The sequence below is a fragment of the Pimephales promelas genome, chromosome 2 (assembly GCF_988280905.1).
Source record: "Pimephales promelas chromosome 2, fPimPro1.hap1.1, whole genome shotgun sequence".
Lineage (NCBI taxonomy): Eukaryota > Metazoa > Chordata > Actinopteri > Cypriniformes > Leuciscidae > Pimephales > Pimephales promelas.
The window spans coordinates 13,533,429-13,550,908 of NC_142770.1; the positions used below are offsets into that span (position 1 = coordinate 13,533,429).

The 17,480-nt window shown below is 38.1% G+C and overlaps 1 protein-coding gene across 1 annotated transcript; it reads left to right on the forward strand.

The window, feature by feature from the left end:
* The first annotated feature begins 265 nt into the window (after window positions 1–265).
* On the forward strand, window positions 266–15,788 carry shc2 (SHC (Src homology 2 domain containing) transforming protein 2). The gene is made up of 13 exons (XM_039695043.2): window positions 266–2,044; window positions 5,064–5,134; window positions 8,459–8,519; window positions 8,620–8,739; window positions 9,718–9,771; window positions 9,862–9,913; window positions 10,180–10,306; window positions 11,860–12,037; window positions 12,435–12,525; window positions 13,018–13,185; window positions 13,284–13,573; window positions 14,636–14,789; window positions 14,870–15,788. Exons 1-12 carry the CDS (start codon window positions 1,343–1,345, stop codon window positions 14,762–14,764), a joined length of 2,043 nt encoding a protein of 680 aa, XP_039550977.2. The 5' UTR covers window positions 266–1,342; the 3' UTR covers window positions 14,765–14,789; window positions 14,870–15,788.
* The last annotated feature ends 1,692 nt before the right edge of the window (window positions 15,789–17,480 follow it).

The window sequence follows — 17,480 nt, forward strand, 5'->3', positions numbered from 1 at the left end:
CTCATTTTACAACTCCCCCAGTTGAGTTTTACCATTTTCAAATGCATTCAGCTGATTTTCTGATATTTAGAAGAATATCAGTAACCAGACAGTTTCTGGTCTCATTGACTTCCATAGTAGGTAAAACAAATATACTATGGAAGTCAGCAAGACCAGAAACTGTCTGGTTACTAATATTCTTCTAAATATCAAAAAATCGGTTGCATGGATTCGAAAACGGTACAACTCAACTGTTTAACTTTGGGGGAGTTGTAAAATGAGCCTATTTCCAAAAAAAAAGTGGAGTATCTCTTTAACTGGTAAAGTCCCAAGCCTTTTACAAGTGAGTGACTATCCTAATCTGTAATATACTGTAAAAGGCAGCAGATGAGTAAAAATATAAGTCAATTCCATGGTTTAAGAGGTAGTTCAACTGAAAAAGATGATTAATTTTCATCTTCATTTACTAACCCTTAAGTTTCTTCTCTGGAACACAAAATACGTTTTTTTTTGAAAAGCGTTGGGGCCCAAACAACATTGGACTCCACTGACATTCCCTGAAGAAAAACTAACATTTGTAGGTGAAAATTAGGTACTGGTAAAACATCTACTATAACAAATTATTATCGATAACTAGATATGGTGAAAAAAGTTTTTGCTGCCAGATGGTGTAGTTACAATATTCACCAGCAGGGGCAAACTGTCATATGCTAACCTTGATCCAATGAAACGAGTCCAATGAGTCAGTAATGTATGCACTACTATCATCACCAAAGAAAACTGGATAAACAACTGTTATCTCTCGGCGGAACTCACGTCAGTGCTGTTGAGTGGGGCTAGTTGTTGGGATGCTCAAATAAAAAGGTGATCTTTTAATAGCGCCACAGTATTTACATCTTTCAAAGGGATAGGGGAAAGTATTGTAGCATTCAAAACAGCACACATCACCTTTAGCTAATGCTGCAGGACTGAATGGCTTTGTACATGTAAGCGCAATATGCTGTAAGGAGGTGCTCAGGCAGATGTGTATTAGCTAATGTTGTCTGGGTTGGGCAGGGCTAATAGACAGACCATAACACTATGACATCATCAAGAGAGTGGGGGCAAGCTGGGCTGAGAGAGAGAGAGGGAATGAAGAAGAGAGGGAGGGATTAAGCAAGCCACAGTAAGGGACAGAGAAACTGTCAGAAAGCAGAGAGAGAGAGAGAGAGAGGACGCAGGGCTAGACTGAGTCCACAGTCCACACAGAACCTTGTGGATTTCTCCTTTTCTTCCATCTTTCCTTTTCCCTTTCCCTTGCCATCCCCCCTTCCCCTCCCTCTTCCCCCCACTGTCCTCTCCGCTCTGGACCGCTCCTCCGGGCATGCTACTTAAGCCCAAGTATGGCCGCTTCCGGAACGACTCTGTGACCTCCTCCGAAGACCTGATGCAGAGCCTAGCCATGAGCGGGAAGATGGTGGCCACGTCGGTGGCCTCCTCGTCCGCGCCTGGCTTGGAGCTGCCGCCCCTGGAGACCGCTGCCCTTCCTCCGCCTTCGGCCCAAGTTCTGGCCGACTCACCCGGGCTGGACGCCGAGCAGGACGGGACCACCACCTTCTGCATGCTCATTCCCAAGATGCCCCAATGGAAGTTTTCCAACTCGTTGCTCAGCCGTAGCCCGTCCAATAGCAGCTCCGGCTCCAATTCCGGCAAGGAATCCAGCAGGGCGCCTCCAACCGATAGTTCCCCTGCTACGGCTTTTGGTGGGGCGACCGCCCCCAGTGGTCCTGTGGCAAGTCTTGCAGCTGTGTTCAACTCTTGTGACCCTGTTTGTATGGGTCCCTGTTCCCTACAGGCCGCCAGGAGGCAGAGGGCAAGTCCAAGAGAGTCCAGTGCAGGGGCCACCGAGGGGAGTCCGGGTGGATCTGGGAGCTTCAGGACCGGGATGAACCGGAGGAACAGGGTGGAGGGAATATGGCTGGGAGATAACTTTACCCAGAAGGGCAGCTTCATCAATAAGCCCTCGCAGGGGTGGTTGCACCCAGACGTAAAGATCAGCAGCACAGGAGCATCGTACATTGTCAGGGTGAGTCCCCTGCTTATCATCTTGAAATCTCAATCTGTTATTTTGCAGGTCTGCTTTGTGGTGGTATCAATAATCGTTCATTTACATTCATCGCACCACCTAATGCAGCTCTGAAGACGCGGAGAGAGATTTGACTCCCCTTGCAGCTTACAAACAACTGCAACATCTTGTCCTTTCAAAAGCTGAGGTCAGGCAAAACTGCTTATGATATGAGAACAATGGGGTTCTGTTCACTGCGGTGTATCGGTTATGACAGGGTGCAGTTGCCTGAGGAGGAAGGAGGAATATATAATTTAATCCAGATATATTGCTTTGTGTGGTACTGCGTCAGAGCAAGGGGGAGGCGTGGATAAACAAACTGCAGATGTAAACAACTAAACTAGAACTGAAGGGAGGTGGAGGGTGGCTTATTGTTTACGACTCAAGATGCGTTTTTATATTCAGAATGTATATTTGATTTCAGCAATTCCCAAATGTCCATTTTGGGATCAATACGGGTTTATGTGCATGCGTTTTCTCTTGGGAATAATAATGGAATTAGCCTAGCATTAGCAAATTCGAGTTCTTTAAGCTCACGTTCAATAAACATTGCAAACGTATTTGATTTATTGTTTACTTAGTTGGTAATGTTGAAGTAGACAATTTATCTGTCTGTGAAACAGTGTAGGCTCACCAATAAGAGATGCTGTGGATATAAGTCAATATCTTCAGCTCTGGGCTGCATCTTAGTCAATCAAGGGTTATAAATGTTGGCAGACTATTTGACGTCAATGACAGTGATCCTCTCTCAACCCAGTTTCTCAACCCTCTGGCCCTCTCTCCAAGAACTCAGACTGGGCCTGCGCACGCTCCTTAATTGCATTACACAGGCACCATTCATTCGTTTATTCAATTACGTTTAATCACAGTCATTTGTATCACATGTGTAGCAGAGGAAACAGGCATGGAGGGGGCAGTTAGCCAAATAACACTATGGCATGTTGGTATACCATAAATAAAGGGATTTTAGTTTGCCTACAACTGTGCTAAAACATATGCTACGCAAAAGCATGTCATTTCTTTATTTATTATAATCTGCATTTCCGTGGGTGAAGAGGAAGTTGGTTTTAAACTTAGACTAGTTTGTCTTATTCCTAGATGACAACATTTCTAAGAACAAAAGACTTCAAGGAATAGAAATTTAAAAGAAGCACACATCTTTATTACTCTTCACCTCATATACAGGAAGTATAAACCTCACTGGTCATTTTCGTAGTGCAAACATTTTCTAGGCAACCCCCCTCTGTTATAAATAACAGTGTGTGTATATATATATATATATATCTTGCTTCCTTAAAGTAACGCTGTCCTACAGCAAAATCTGCAGTTTGCTATCCTCAAAACATAGTCTATAATTTGTTCCCATGAAATTAAATTTCTAGTACCTTCACTGCTGAAACACCAGCTACAATGCATGTGACATCACTGAATGATGTTCTGCCTCTAATTAGACATGTATGTGTATATTTATTTGCAGATTTTGCTGTATGGAGTGTATTCATTTATCACACCGCATGTTGGCCGACAATGAGGGCTTTGAGAGAGAGAGAGGAAGCAAAAGAGATGCTGTAAAAGAAAAGGAAGATGATTCATTACACTGATTGAATACTTCCAGCTGCTGACTAACGTAGTTAAGAAGTATGCAATTGCTTGCTTAGATATAAATGAGCCGGTGTCAAGACATGCTCTTTAAAAAAAAAAAAAAAAAAAAAAAACTTAAAGGGACAGTACACCCAATCTAATTTCCTCTGCCTCCAACTCTTGACTGTCTTTCATTTGTGGATGATCAGTGTTGTTTTGGACCCCACTGACCTTCATTATATTATCATTATATGTGTTCCACAGAAGAAAGACAGTCATACAGGTTTAGAACGACATGAGGGTGAGTACATCTGAGATTTTTTTCAGTTTTGTGTGTACTCTCCCTTTAAGAGAAAAGTAGTGATTGCAGAAAACATGAATGCAATGTTCATAGAGAAAATTTTTAAGGTCATAATCAGTTCTTCGGGACTTCCCCAATGCACACTTGTACAGTATTTGTTGAAGAAGCAAACACAGAGGATGCTGATTTCAAGAACAACATCAAAAAACTATTGTCTTAAAGATATACTTCACCCAAAAATGAAAATGCTGTCATTATTTACACACCTCATGTTGTTCCAAGCCTGCATGACTTTTTTCATCCATAATCAGTGGGGTCCAGTGTTGTTTTGTTCATAAGGGTGAGTAAATAATGACAGACTTCTCTTGATTGGGTGAACTGTCCCTTTAAGCTGGAGATTTCCTCCATTTTAAGTTTCTAACTGTCATATCTAGGGAAACCACTTTGACTCAAACATAGACCATGACCTGTGCTCTGGGTCGAGGTGCCTCAGACAACAAAAATGATCTGATTACTTTCTACAATCATCCGTAACCACAAACTCCTTTATTCAGACATGTGTCGCATTGTCAGTGTGGGGGGGGTAGGCATCTTGCGACGTGTTCCTGTGACCCTTTTGAACGCATTAGTGAATAACTGCCGAACAGATATTCCCCTACACCTTCATCCGAGCACTTTCCACGTCCCAGAAGGGCCAGACTGCAGTAATACCTCTTATCCAGTCCACCCCCACCGGTCATGATGTGGTTATTGCCGTCAATCTCCTCACACTTCGCGGTAATTACCTTCCCCAGCACAGCTATTATGTCGTCTTTATCAGAACCGCCGAGAACAAGCTGTCTTTCTGCAATTATACGTTTAGTATTTATCTGTGATTATGCGGCGTTAGGCTAAAGACGCATATGCACCCTGCTGCAATTATTGTGCAGTTAAACCATCCTTGTGTGTGTTTGTGTGTGTGTGAGAGAGAGAGAGATGGACTACATCATATAGATACATATTTCCATGAAGCAATTATGACCTCTGGGAAATTCAAACTAATTAAGTATAATGAAAGTAATGTGTGTAATTTTGTGCTCTCATTTTTATTTTTTGCAGTACATGGGGTGCATTGAGGTTCTAAAATCGATGAGATCTTTGGACTTCAGCACAAGGACACACGTCACCAGGTAAAGTGTGTTTTATTTGGATGTTTCTGAACCTAGATCTTTTTTAAGCACAAACATTTGTACACAAATACCTCACCTCACCCTCCATGATTTTTTTTTGTTTTGCTATGTTATTATTTTTTATTATATGTTTTATATGTGTTGCGGTTTTTTTCCCCTCTCATTTGTTTTAATCAAAAATACTTTACTTTCCATGTGTTGCTTTGTTATGTTTTGTCAAAACAATTTCCTTGATTGATGTAACTAATAATGTTGTATTTATTGTATTATTATTATCAATTATTGTTTTATTTCTATATTTGAGATTACACCATCCATGTTTTGTTTAGTTTAGTTTTTGTATTATTTTATTCATCTTTTTATTTTGGACATTTCTCATGTTTCAAATCATAACCTCACTCTCAATGCTTAGTTTAGTGTAGATTAGTTTGCTGTATTTACTATATATATATATATATATATATATATATATATTAGGGCTGTCAACCGATTAATCGCGATTAATCCAAAATAAAAGTTTGTGTTTACATAATATATGTGGGTGCACTGTGTATAATTATTTTGTATATATAAATACACACCCATGCATGTATATTTAAGAAAAAAATATTATTTATATATAAAATATTTATATTTATATTAGGGCTGTCAAATGATTAATCACGATTAATGGCATCCAAAATAAAAGTTTGTGTTTACATAATATATGTGGGTGCACTGTGTATAATTATTTTGTAGACATATATATATATATATATATATATATATATATACACACCAATGCATGTATATTTAAGAAAAAATATTATTTATATATAAAATATTTATATTTATATTAGGGCTGTCAAACGATTAATCGCGAAATTAAATTAATCAATCGCGATTAATCGCATTCAAAATAAACGTTAAATAAAAGAAATATAAAAGATAAAAATTATTAAAATTAAAAATTAAAATTAAAAAATTAAAGAAAAAAAATTATTTAATATAAAATATTTATATGTAATATAAATTATATATAAATCTATATACAGTAAATACATGAAAGTATTTCTTAAATATATACAAGCATGTGTGTGTATTTATATATATAAAATACACAGTGCACCCACATATGTAAACACAAACTTTTATTTTGGATGCGATTAATCGTGATTAATCGTTTGACAGCCCTAATATATATATGTATGTATGTATATATATATATATATATATATATATATATATATAAGAAACAAGTTCCTTGATTTAACTCGTTTTTATTTTACTAATACGTAATTTACATTTAAGTGATATTTCACATGCAAGCAATATATTATCACTTTGCAGTTCACCTTTTGTGTGCCAAATCATGTCTCAACGTACGTAAGTGTGCACGCTTGCATTAGGTCTCTTAGGTATATATTTATTTCTATGTGTGCAAGCATGTGCATTCTTGTAGGGGGTGACGGGGCGGAGCTCCAGATTCCCGAGGGCAACAGTGGAGTCCCTCTCCCTGCCCTTGCTCATCGATCAGCAGAAACCCGAACCCCATGGCCCACAGTGGACTAAAGTGCAGATAGCACCGGCGAGATGGAGACGGAGTGATATAGCCATGTATTATTAACGACTCCAACTAATGACTGTGGAGGCCTTCTGGGGCCCTAGATGATGCAGATTGCACGGGGTGGAGTTACTGTAGAGTTGATAAACAAGGATGACTGGAGAAGAGTGATTGTTTTGAGTGGAGAGCGGCAGTCTGTTATGACATTATAATGGTTATAATGGGAATGCTTGGAACAGGCTGCCTATTTAGCCAGAATCTATTTTGCAGCAGATACGAACGGCTTGTAAATCAGCTGATTTGCGGTGCTCTAGGGAAAAAGGGAGTGTGGGTGGGCTCTCTCATTTGTCATTGTCATGGAGTGTGGCCTAGAAGCAATTTCCATTAGAACAAAGAGGCAAAACACACACAGGCGCGAACATTATTAATTAGAATAATCATTATTATTATAATCTTGCAACTCAAAACACAGCAATCACACTTTCTAATGCTTATCCTATAACATTTATTGGGAAAAAAATCCCTGAAAAGTCCTTTGCTGGGACAGTTGGGACTTTTAAATTATTAATGGGCTATTTGATAGCTCGCTGGTGTTTCGAAGTCACTCCGTCCGCTGTTGACCTCACAACCCATGATGCCCCTCTGCCAAACTCTTCACAGCTACTGAAATTGTTTCACTAATTACACTTTTTTTGTTGTTTTATTAGTCGTGTTAAAGGAGTAGTTCACTTTAAAAAAAAAACTTTTGCTGATAATTTACTCACCCCCATGTCATCCAAGATGTCCATGTCTTTCTTTCTTCAGTCAAAAAGAAATTAAGGTTTTTGATGAAAACATTCCAGGATTTTTCTCCATATAATGGACTTCAATGGGAACCAAACGGTTCAAGGTCCAAAAGACAGTTTCAGTGCGATTTAAACGATTCCAGATGATGAATAAGGGTCTTATCAAGCAAAACAATAAAAAAAACAACAACTAAGTTTATGTTCGAACAGGAGAGTCACACAGAACAGAACAAGGAAACCATTTGAGCTTATAAAACTTAAACTTTGTTATTTATTTATTAAATGAGCGTTCGTTTCGCTTGATAAGACCCTTATTCATCATCTGGAATCATTTAAAGCCCTTTCAACAGTTTGCAGTTTGCACTGAAACTGACTTTTGGACCTTGAACCGTTTGGTTCCCATTGACGTCCATTATATGGAGAAAAATCCTGGAATGTTTTCATCAAAAACCTTAATTTCTTTTCGACTGAAGAAAGAATGACATGGACATCTTGGGTGAGAAGGGGGTGAGTAAATTATCAGCAAAAGTTTTTTTTTTTTTTTTTTTTTGTTTAAAGGGTACTACTCCTTTAAGGCACCCATCACTACTGTGAGTTTTGGTCTTTTCTCATTTGAGAACAATTTTACAATATTGTGTTTATTTTGGTTTTATTTTTTTTTAATTGTTTGGTTTGTTTTCGTATTGTTGAGCTGAAATAATTTCCTTTATCGATTTAACTCGTGTGTTTTGTTTTGTTTTATTAATTTGTTGTATTTGATTTTAGTTTGTGCCCTCCATGATTTATTGTTTCACTTTGCTCTGTTTATTTTATACACTGACAATACACTTGCAATATTTGAATAAGCTTTATTCTTAGGCTTAGACACATGCCTTATTTTCACACAGCGGTTGCACTGAAACAGAAGGGAAATGTTTTTTTGTGGGTTTTCTGTGTATGAGATGTGGTAAAACCTCTAATAGTGCTCTTACTCTTTGTGTGTGTGTGTAAACACAGGGAGGCCATCAACAGGTTGTGTGAAGTTGTACCCGGAGGAAAAGCTGCCTGGAAGAAGAAAGTAAGAGCAAACTGCATTTTTGGCCCCCTTTTTTTTAAATCAAGCACAAATCTGAGAAGAATCAGTGATATCCGAATTCTTGTTTTGCTGCCCATTTTAGACCACCAACAAAACCCTCCAGTCTATCATGGGGAAGAGTAACCTACGTTTCGCTGGAATGAGCATCGGTGTCAACATCTCCATTGATGGCTTGAGTCTACTCGTCCCCACCACGCGACAGGTCGACCCTCTAGACAGGATAACCCCTTAATTCACATCAGCCTCACCCCTCAACCGATTTATCACAACATTATCATTCCTATACGGTGTTGAGGAGTTACACTAACTCTACAAAACTACATTTTTCAGTGGCATGACTGCAGCTGATCAAGCACATATAATAAGCAAACATTTCAAAACTGCCTTTCCTTACTTGTGTAACTTTGATTCAGTTTAGTGAATCAGTTATTTTAGATGAATCATGTGAATTAACAGATTCAGATTTATTTCAAGTTCCTATGCAGTACTGCAGTAAAATAATACTATTCTTTTCTTTGTTTTGACTGAATTGCTTAAATTAGATTTTCCTAGTTATATACATTTGTTGGTTAAAGTCTGACCAATTTAGTTAATTCAACAAAACATAAAAAAAAAAAAAAAAACATTTTTTAGGACTCTGATTAAATTACTGTATATATTATATGTCCAGAACTGCTCCGAGACGCAAAGGTTGAGGATCCAAATGCAGTTTTATTGAAAGCGTAAGCCACAATCATAGTCGAAAACACTGGGTAATCAGTCCAAACAACAACAGGGTCAAAGGGTCATAGGCAAAAACAGAGGAAACCAAGAAAACAGGACAGGAGATACAAAACCAGGAGAATGCTCGCAATTGCAGTGTTACACTAAACACGACTTTGCAGATAGTGAATGAGAAAACAAGGCTTATATGGGGTGAGCTAAACAAGATAATGAGACACAGGTGAATGTGATAATGGGTGAGGAGTCCGGGCAGGGAGTTATGGGAAATGTAGTTTGTGAGGGAATGACAATAGTCTGATGTGGAGTGGCTCTTATATAGCTTAAATATTGTAAATATTGCCCCTTTAAGCTTTGCATACTTTCCCCCGACATTGTTTATTTATTTATTTTATTGTCATTTTTTATTAATACAATTTGAATTGATGCAGACATCACAATTTTTCATCTCTTTATGTAGGTGATTGCCCATCACCCCATGCAGTCCATATCTTTTGCCTCTGGTGGAGACTCGGTAAGGCCTCGAAAATACATGTTTAAGCTCATATCATTTCTCTTTACATGTAATTCCGACACGATGACTTGATTTCATTGTGTGTTGCAGGATACACCCGATTACGTCGCCTATGTGGCCAAAGACCCTGTCAATCAAAGAGGTATTTTTATTATATTTTTACTAATATATAAATATATGTTATTTTATTGCATTTGCCTATTACGCCAAAAACAAAAAAATGTGTTTGTTAGAGTTATGGTCTTCAGTTGTCGCATATTGAGCTATGGTGCTTGTTTGGGAAAAATGGGTTTGATCCCAGCTCGCGTCATGTCCCCAATTCCATTTCCCATTGATTTTCCTTCACTTTTGTTTGTGCCTCTGATTATTTTGGCTTGATTTCTCACATGTGCGTAATGTTACTTCTAGCGTGTCACATCCTGGAGTGCGGTGAAGGTCTTGCCCAGAATGTGATCAGTACCATCGGCCAGGCCTTCGAACTGCAGTTCAAACAGTACCTACACAGCCCACCCAAAGCCATTACCACCATGGATAAGTGAGATTCATTTAATTTCCTTTGTTTTGGATGCTTCAAAACTTGAAAATGACAGTAGTTCCTCTATCGTTTTATCTGCAGTCAATGTTAAACTTCAGCTCTGAAGAGTTTTCACAAGATTGAAACAGGATACACACGGCTTGTGTTTCATATAGCCATCGCGTTTTGATCCAGACCGTTATTTAAAGCTAAAATTATTTAAGGGGCTCTCAGAAACCACAAGCCTGCTCAGTTTCACATCAGAAATGAATCATTTCTTTCAATTTAAATGTAAATCATTGTTGTTAAATGCTCTTTCTTGTCTTTATTATAAGTCTACTCCATATAGACAGGATCCTACTGTAACTGAAATGGATCTGATGTTACTCATGTTTAATAACAGCACACATAGAAAACAACTCTGTTGTGTGCTGTTAGCATGTTGCTAAGCTACATTAGCACATTAGTCACTTCCGAATTCACTTGAACTGCTAAATATGATGTGATATATTACATAGTATATTTCCATATATGGAAAACTAGTGCTTATATTTTTCAATATACTGCAATATATGCATTGACCATGTATGGCTAAATATTAATGAATATTTTAAATATATATTGAGTATTTATAAATGAAGACAAAAATATCATTACATGTAATATTCACAAAGTTTGTACATATAATATTGCACATACATGTTCCCATATAAATGTGAATGTATATACACACACATTCATGGAATAAGTTCCAACAGATTTCTAGTTCCCAGCATGCTTTGCTTCTGACTGACTTCTGAAAGGAGAGCAAATGTTAAAATGAAGCGATATTTAATGAGTTTTGCTCAATATTAATATAGGGGGCGATCTGTTAGTGTTTAATGTTCTATTATTTTAGAATTTTAAAGTTTTTGGGGTCATTGTGCTGAAGAGTAGAGCCTGTGGTTAGGTTGGCAATTGGCAAAAGAACAATAAGACTATAATTATGCTGCGTTCATGTGCTGTGGTAATTATGGTAAATACCAAAAGCTGACGTGGAAAGTGCACATTAAAAAAACACCCCCTCATGTGGTATTTTCCACTGGGCAACTCGTAGAATATTTTGATACACGAGTTGCTTGAGATAACCTTTGACCTTTTCAAAATGGCGGAAAGCAACACAAGAGTTGTGAATGGTAAAAATATGTACTATTCATATTATTTACCGTTAGAGTTTTGATAAATCATTTTCTTGCAGATGACTAAAGCAATCTAAAATAGTTTTAGCTAAATAAATAACAGGTGTGGATCTCCATCTTTTTATCACATTACTACACTTGAACGCAACACACTGGTAAATACCAGTTCACAAGTGGAAAATATCATATTTTCCATAGCACGTGAACGCACCATTACTATATATTTAAACTCCTAAGTAGATACTAAATAAGCTTTTTTATTGGCACATTTCAGTACTAAATGCAAATATATTTATGATTTATATATTCAGTTTGAATTAAATATATAATTACCTTTACACTGATAGCTAATATGTTAATGCACAAACATGCTAAATAGCTTAATTTGATGTTTAGGACTATACGAACAGAGGAGTCAGCGTGGGGGGAGGACGAGGAATCGTCTGAGCACGATTACTACAACAGCATCCCAGGGAAGGAGCCTCCTGTTGGGGGAGTGGTGGACTCTAGGCTCAGGCCTCCTGCGGGCCTACTGGGTCACGTCCACACACAACCACAGAGCAAAACCGCTCAGGTAAAACAATTGACTTTATTATTAATGGTTGTCTAGTTAAATTCCTGCTTTGATATGTGTTACGAACAGCATGAAGTTTGTGGTTTGTGGACTAAAATTGGCCTTTCACTTCGTGAGTGGTATTAGCATAAAGCTAACTGTGTCAGGCAAATAAAAGAATGAAATGCCATCTGCAAGAAATTAGCAATTCTTCAATTATCGATGATTATTTTTAAAACTACTTGAATGCTATTTGCTATAAGTACCTTCTGCACAACAACAAAAAATCTATTTTTTTTATACTTTGAGAAGAAACATAGCATATAAGACACTTTATTAGAGGACACATATACACTATACAATGTATTATAATTTCTAATAAAAAAAGATAATTTAGAAAATAAAATTGTTCTTTTAGATGGGGTCACCAGCCAAAAGAGATGCTTGCAGCCTCCCTGCCACCCACTTGTGTTATGAAGTGCACTGGGACACGGAGAACAGCAGCTCAAGTGAGACGCCTGGTGGTCAATTATCAGTATTGTTACTTTTGTGATGTTTTGTTGCTTTTTAACATTTAAAGGAGTAGTTCACTTTTGAAAAAAACTTTTGCTGATAATTTACTCACCCCCATGTCATCCAAGATGTCCATGTCTTTCTTTCTTCAGTCGAAAGGAAATTAAGCTTTTTGATGAAAACATTCCAGCATTTTTCTCCATATAATGGACTTCAATGGGAACCAAACGGTTCAAGGTCCAAAAGACAGTTTCAGTGCAAACTGTTCAAAGGGCTGGAATGTTTTCATCAAAAACATTAATTTCTTTTCATCTGAACAAAGAATGACATGTACATCTTGGATGACACGGGGAGAGTAAATTATCAGCAAAGGTTTTTTCAAAAGTGAACTACTCCTTTAAGGTGCTGGAAGTAACATTTTTTTTTTTTAACCAATTTTTTTTCCTTCTAACGGCGATGTTATTTAGTAACGAGTTTATTCTCTGTAGGTTTGACTTCCGATGGTTATCTGCGAGCAGACGGTCATCCTCAGGGCAGCCGCGATTATGAAGAACACCTGTACGTTAACACGCAGAATCTGGACAACATGGAGGCTTCAATGGACGCCCAAAGAGGACGCAGACCCGAGAGCCCGAAGAAAGACATTTTTGATATGAGTGAGTCCACTGCAAATGACTGAAATTGATTCATCTCAAGAAGAAGAATGCACACAACTCGCTTCATCCTACAAATTGTACTGTTCTTGACCTCACAGGGCCGTTTGAGGATGCCCTGCGTCTGCATGAGGCCAGTGGAGTTTGCGTACTGGAGGACAAGTGGCCGAGTCCCCCACGGCGCCGGGCCCCCGTCGCACCCACAGAGGACCAGCTCCGGCGGGAGATGTGGTACCACGGACGGATGAGCCGCAGGGACGCAGAGAATCTGCTGGGCCGAGACGGGGATTTCCTGGTGCGGGACAGCGCCACTAACCCAGGCCAATATGTCCTGACTGGGATGCAGTGTGGGCTTCCCAAACATCTGCTGCTGGTGGATCCAGAAGGAGTGGTGAGTGATGCTTCAAGCTTTTTGGGAATTATGAAATCACTTACAGTAGTTCACCCAAAAATTAAAATTAGCCCATGATTTACTCACGAGTATATGACATTCTTCTTTCAAACTAATTATTGTAAAGCTCGCTTCTGAGCTTTATAATGGCAGTGCTTTTAAAGGAGTAGTTCACTTTTAAAAAAACTTTTGCTGATGATTTACTCACCCTCATCTCATCCAAGATGTCCATGTCTTTCTTTCTTCAGTCGAAAAGAAATTAAGGTTTTTGATGAAAACATTCTAGGATTTTTCTCCATATAATGGACTTCAATGGGAACCAAACGGTTCAAAGTCCAAATGAGACTTTTGAACTGTTCAAAGGGCTTTAAACGATTCCAGACGATGAATAAGGCTCTTATCAAGCGAAACGATCGCTCATTTAATAAATAAATAACAAAGTTTAAGTTTTATAAGCACAAATGCTCGCCTTGCTCTGTTCTGTGATGCGCGTTCATGGCTCTCCTGTTCGAACTCGTTTATCAAAATGAACAAATCTTTTCCAGAGTCAATTCGTTCATTTTGTTTATTGAAAAAAGATTCGTTCATTTTGATAAACGAGTTTGAACAGGAGAGTCACAAACGCGCATCACAGAACAGAGCAAGGCGAGCGTTTGAGATTATAAAACTTAAACTTTGTTATTTATTTTTTAAATGAGCGATCGTTTCGCATGATAAGACCCTTATTCATCGTCTGGTGTCGTTTTAAAGCCCTTTGAACCGTTTGCACTGAAACTGTCTTTTGGACCTTGAACCATTTGGTTCCCATTGACGTCCATTATATGGAGAAAAATCCTGGAATGTTTTCATCAAAAACCTTAATTTCATTTCGACTGAAGAAAGAAAATGAATGATTTGATTTTTAAAAGTGAACTACTCCTTTAAGTCTAAGCGCAACTTATGCAAATCATGCATTAACTTATGTAAATCATGGGCCAATTTTCATTTTTGGGAGAACTATCCCTTTACACCACATCTTATATGATTTTATTTAACTTTGTATTAATTGTTCGTTTCCATTAGGTTCGGACTAAAGACATGCTTTTTGAGAGCATCAGTCACCTGATCAACTACCACCTGACAAACAAGCTGCCAATCGTTGCTGCGGAGAGCGAGTTACACCTCCAGCAGGTGGTCTGCAGAAAGCACTGACCTCCATTTGAAGCCCATATACATGGTGAGAGGTTTGCGGCATGTTCCTACAGTCGATCAAAACGTTTAGTTGTGTAATTCACAGATTTTGTATTGTTTTTTCAGGGTTAAAGGCCATCCCCTGTGCCGCCAATCTAAAGGCCTCACACTTGCCTTAAACACAGACTGTGAGCTTCCACTGGGACTTGCGGGATATCCTTGTTCCTTCGGCACTGACCGCAAACAGCTTTCAGCATGCCCTGTTAAATCGACCCCTTCTTCAACTGAGAGTTTGGCGTTGGGAAATAAAGTGCTTGTGAACATTGAGTTTCCCAGCAGACTGTTCTGACAGAAATGTGAACTTATGAGAAACACACGAGACCAACCGTCTTATTCCCTTCCTTTTCATCTGTGCAAGCGTTTGTCGTCCTTTCTAAATGTATTCGGTAACTGGTCACCTCTGAAACTCTGGACATCAGTGTGTTGTTGTGCTTACCAACAGTTTGCTCTCAGGATGCAGTATTTGTTAAGGACGTTGTGTAAAGCTCAGTCGCTCTAATGCAGTCGTATCAAATGCACATGTTTAATTTATGAACTCAGGACCAAACGTTTGGGTCACGCTCATGTGATATTGCCCTTTTTTTAAACGATGGATTATACTTCACAATTACGCATATTCCATTTCCTTTTTGTGTTTAGACACATCATCAAATGCCCACAATGCATTCAGTTGTGAAGAGCATCTGATTGACCACATCTCACATCATTGTGGGTTTGGTATTTAAATAACACAAAGAGCAGAGCTGCTAACGCTAGCTAAATAACTACTGAATGCACCTCATGTTAAAAAAAATGTTTGTTTATCTGGACACAAAAGTCATCCACAGGCTTTTTTCCATACATTCCTATACATATTTTGTAATGTCAAGAAAAAAAACCGTCGTATTTCAACCTAAAAGCTGCTTTCTGGAGAAATGTAGTCGACAACCTGCCTTTATAAATGTCCAAATATTCTTGTTATATAAAAAGTGTTTGGCTCACTACAGTGTATGTATCAAGAACCACATTTTCTTCCATACGTCTTCCCACATTATCTGAAAATATTCCAGTGCCTTAAAAGTATTTATTTTTTATTTCAAAAACATCTTACCACATATTTATGGTTTATACTTTCTTTTTGCATCTCAGTTTCAGTTATAAAGCAGAATTCATACTAGCACACTGCTATATCAGCCATTTACAGATGCAGAATTTAAAGGGATAGTTCACCTAAAAATGAAAACTCTGTCAGTTTTTACTCACCCTCATGTTGTTCCAACCCCGTAAGACCTTCGTTCATCTTCATTTTTGATGAAATCTGAGAGCTGGATCACTCCTCCATACTAGTCCATAGGTTTCTTGAGGGATTGAAACTTGCCGGCCCAGAAAAGTTATTAAAGACTTCGTTAAAATTGTCCAAGTGACTTCAGTGGCTCAATCTTAACTTTATCAAACGACGAGAACACTTTTTGAGTACAAAAACAATCAAAAATAACGACTTTATTTCAACTATTAATTTCCTTCTCTGTAGGCCTCTAGTCATTTAACGTAGTGTGATAGCGTAGAGCTACGTCACACGTAGGCTCCCTATTGGTTGACGCTGGTCATTTGTGTGATGCGTGTGACGTACAACAACAGAAGCTTATGCTGTTACACTAGTAAACTCACTTGAGGCCCACAGAGAAGGAAATTAATAGTTGAATAAAGTCGTTATTTTAGTTTTTTTGCGCACAAAAAGTGTTCTCGTCGCTTGGTAAAGTTAAGATTGAGCCACTGTAGTCACTTGGACTATTTTAACAATGTCTTCAATCCCTTAAGAAGCCTATGCAGGAGTGATCCAGCTCTCAGATTTTATCAAAAATATCTTAATTTGTGTTTTGAAGATGAACGAAGGTCTTACAGGGTTAGAACAATATGAGGGTGAGTAAATACAGACCGAATTTTCATTTTTGGGTGAACTATCCCTTTAAGATTGAGCTAGTTCGCATATTTCAGTTGGCACCAGCTGCTCTATTCACACCATTTGGGTTAAAAAGGCATTTTATTCACAGACAGAAATTTAAAAGTAGCTGTAAGCAACAAAAAAAGGCTTAAATCACAAACATTTCAAACACACAGGATTCCTGTGCCAGCCGGGCAACTGACATTGAAATAAATGGGAATGCTAACGGCTAGCTATCTCCTTTTGTAATAGACCTCCTTGCCAACAACAAAAAACACTTACTTTACTTTCTCAGGATAAAGTTTCTCTATGCTGTGTTCCTATAAAAGCATTCTCAATAAAACTGAACAGGAAGGGAAAATGATAAGAAAATGTTTGATTTATTTTTAAAGGAACAGTACTCCCAAAAATGAATGTCATCCTTTAAGGCTGCATTTACACTGCAGGTCTTGATACCCAAATCCGATTTTCGAACTATATCCAACTTTTTTATTGCTCCACTGTGTGTATCCTTTCTTAAATCGCGCACTATTTTAATGACGTACAACTCGCATTTACTGGGGAATATCTGATTTGTCTGCTTACATGGCACATGCAAATGCACATATCCGATTTATTACCACATATATGAATGAGGCCTGAATCCGATCTGAGAAAATCGGAATCCATGGGTTTTTTTCACCGTAGATACTACCATTCAGAAGTGTGTGATCGGTAAGATTTTTTTTTTTTTGAAGTCTCATGCTCACAAAGGCT

Bases quoted from the DNA above. Each gene is read 5' to 3' on its own strand.
- shc2 (XM_039695043.2), top strand. From the start codon at position 1,343: ATGCTACTTAAGCCCAAGTATGGCCGCTTCCGGAACGACTCTGTGACC. The intron at 9,772-9,861 runs GTAAGGCCTCGA...TGTGTGTTGCAG, and splicing joins TTGCCTCTGGTGGAGACTCG to GATACACCCGATTACGTCGC. The intron at 13,574-14,635 runs GTGAGTGATGCT...CGTTTCCATTAG, and splicing joins TGGTGGATCCAGAAGGAGTG to GTTCGGACTAAAGACATGCT.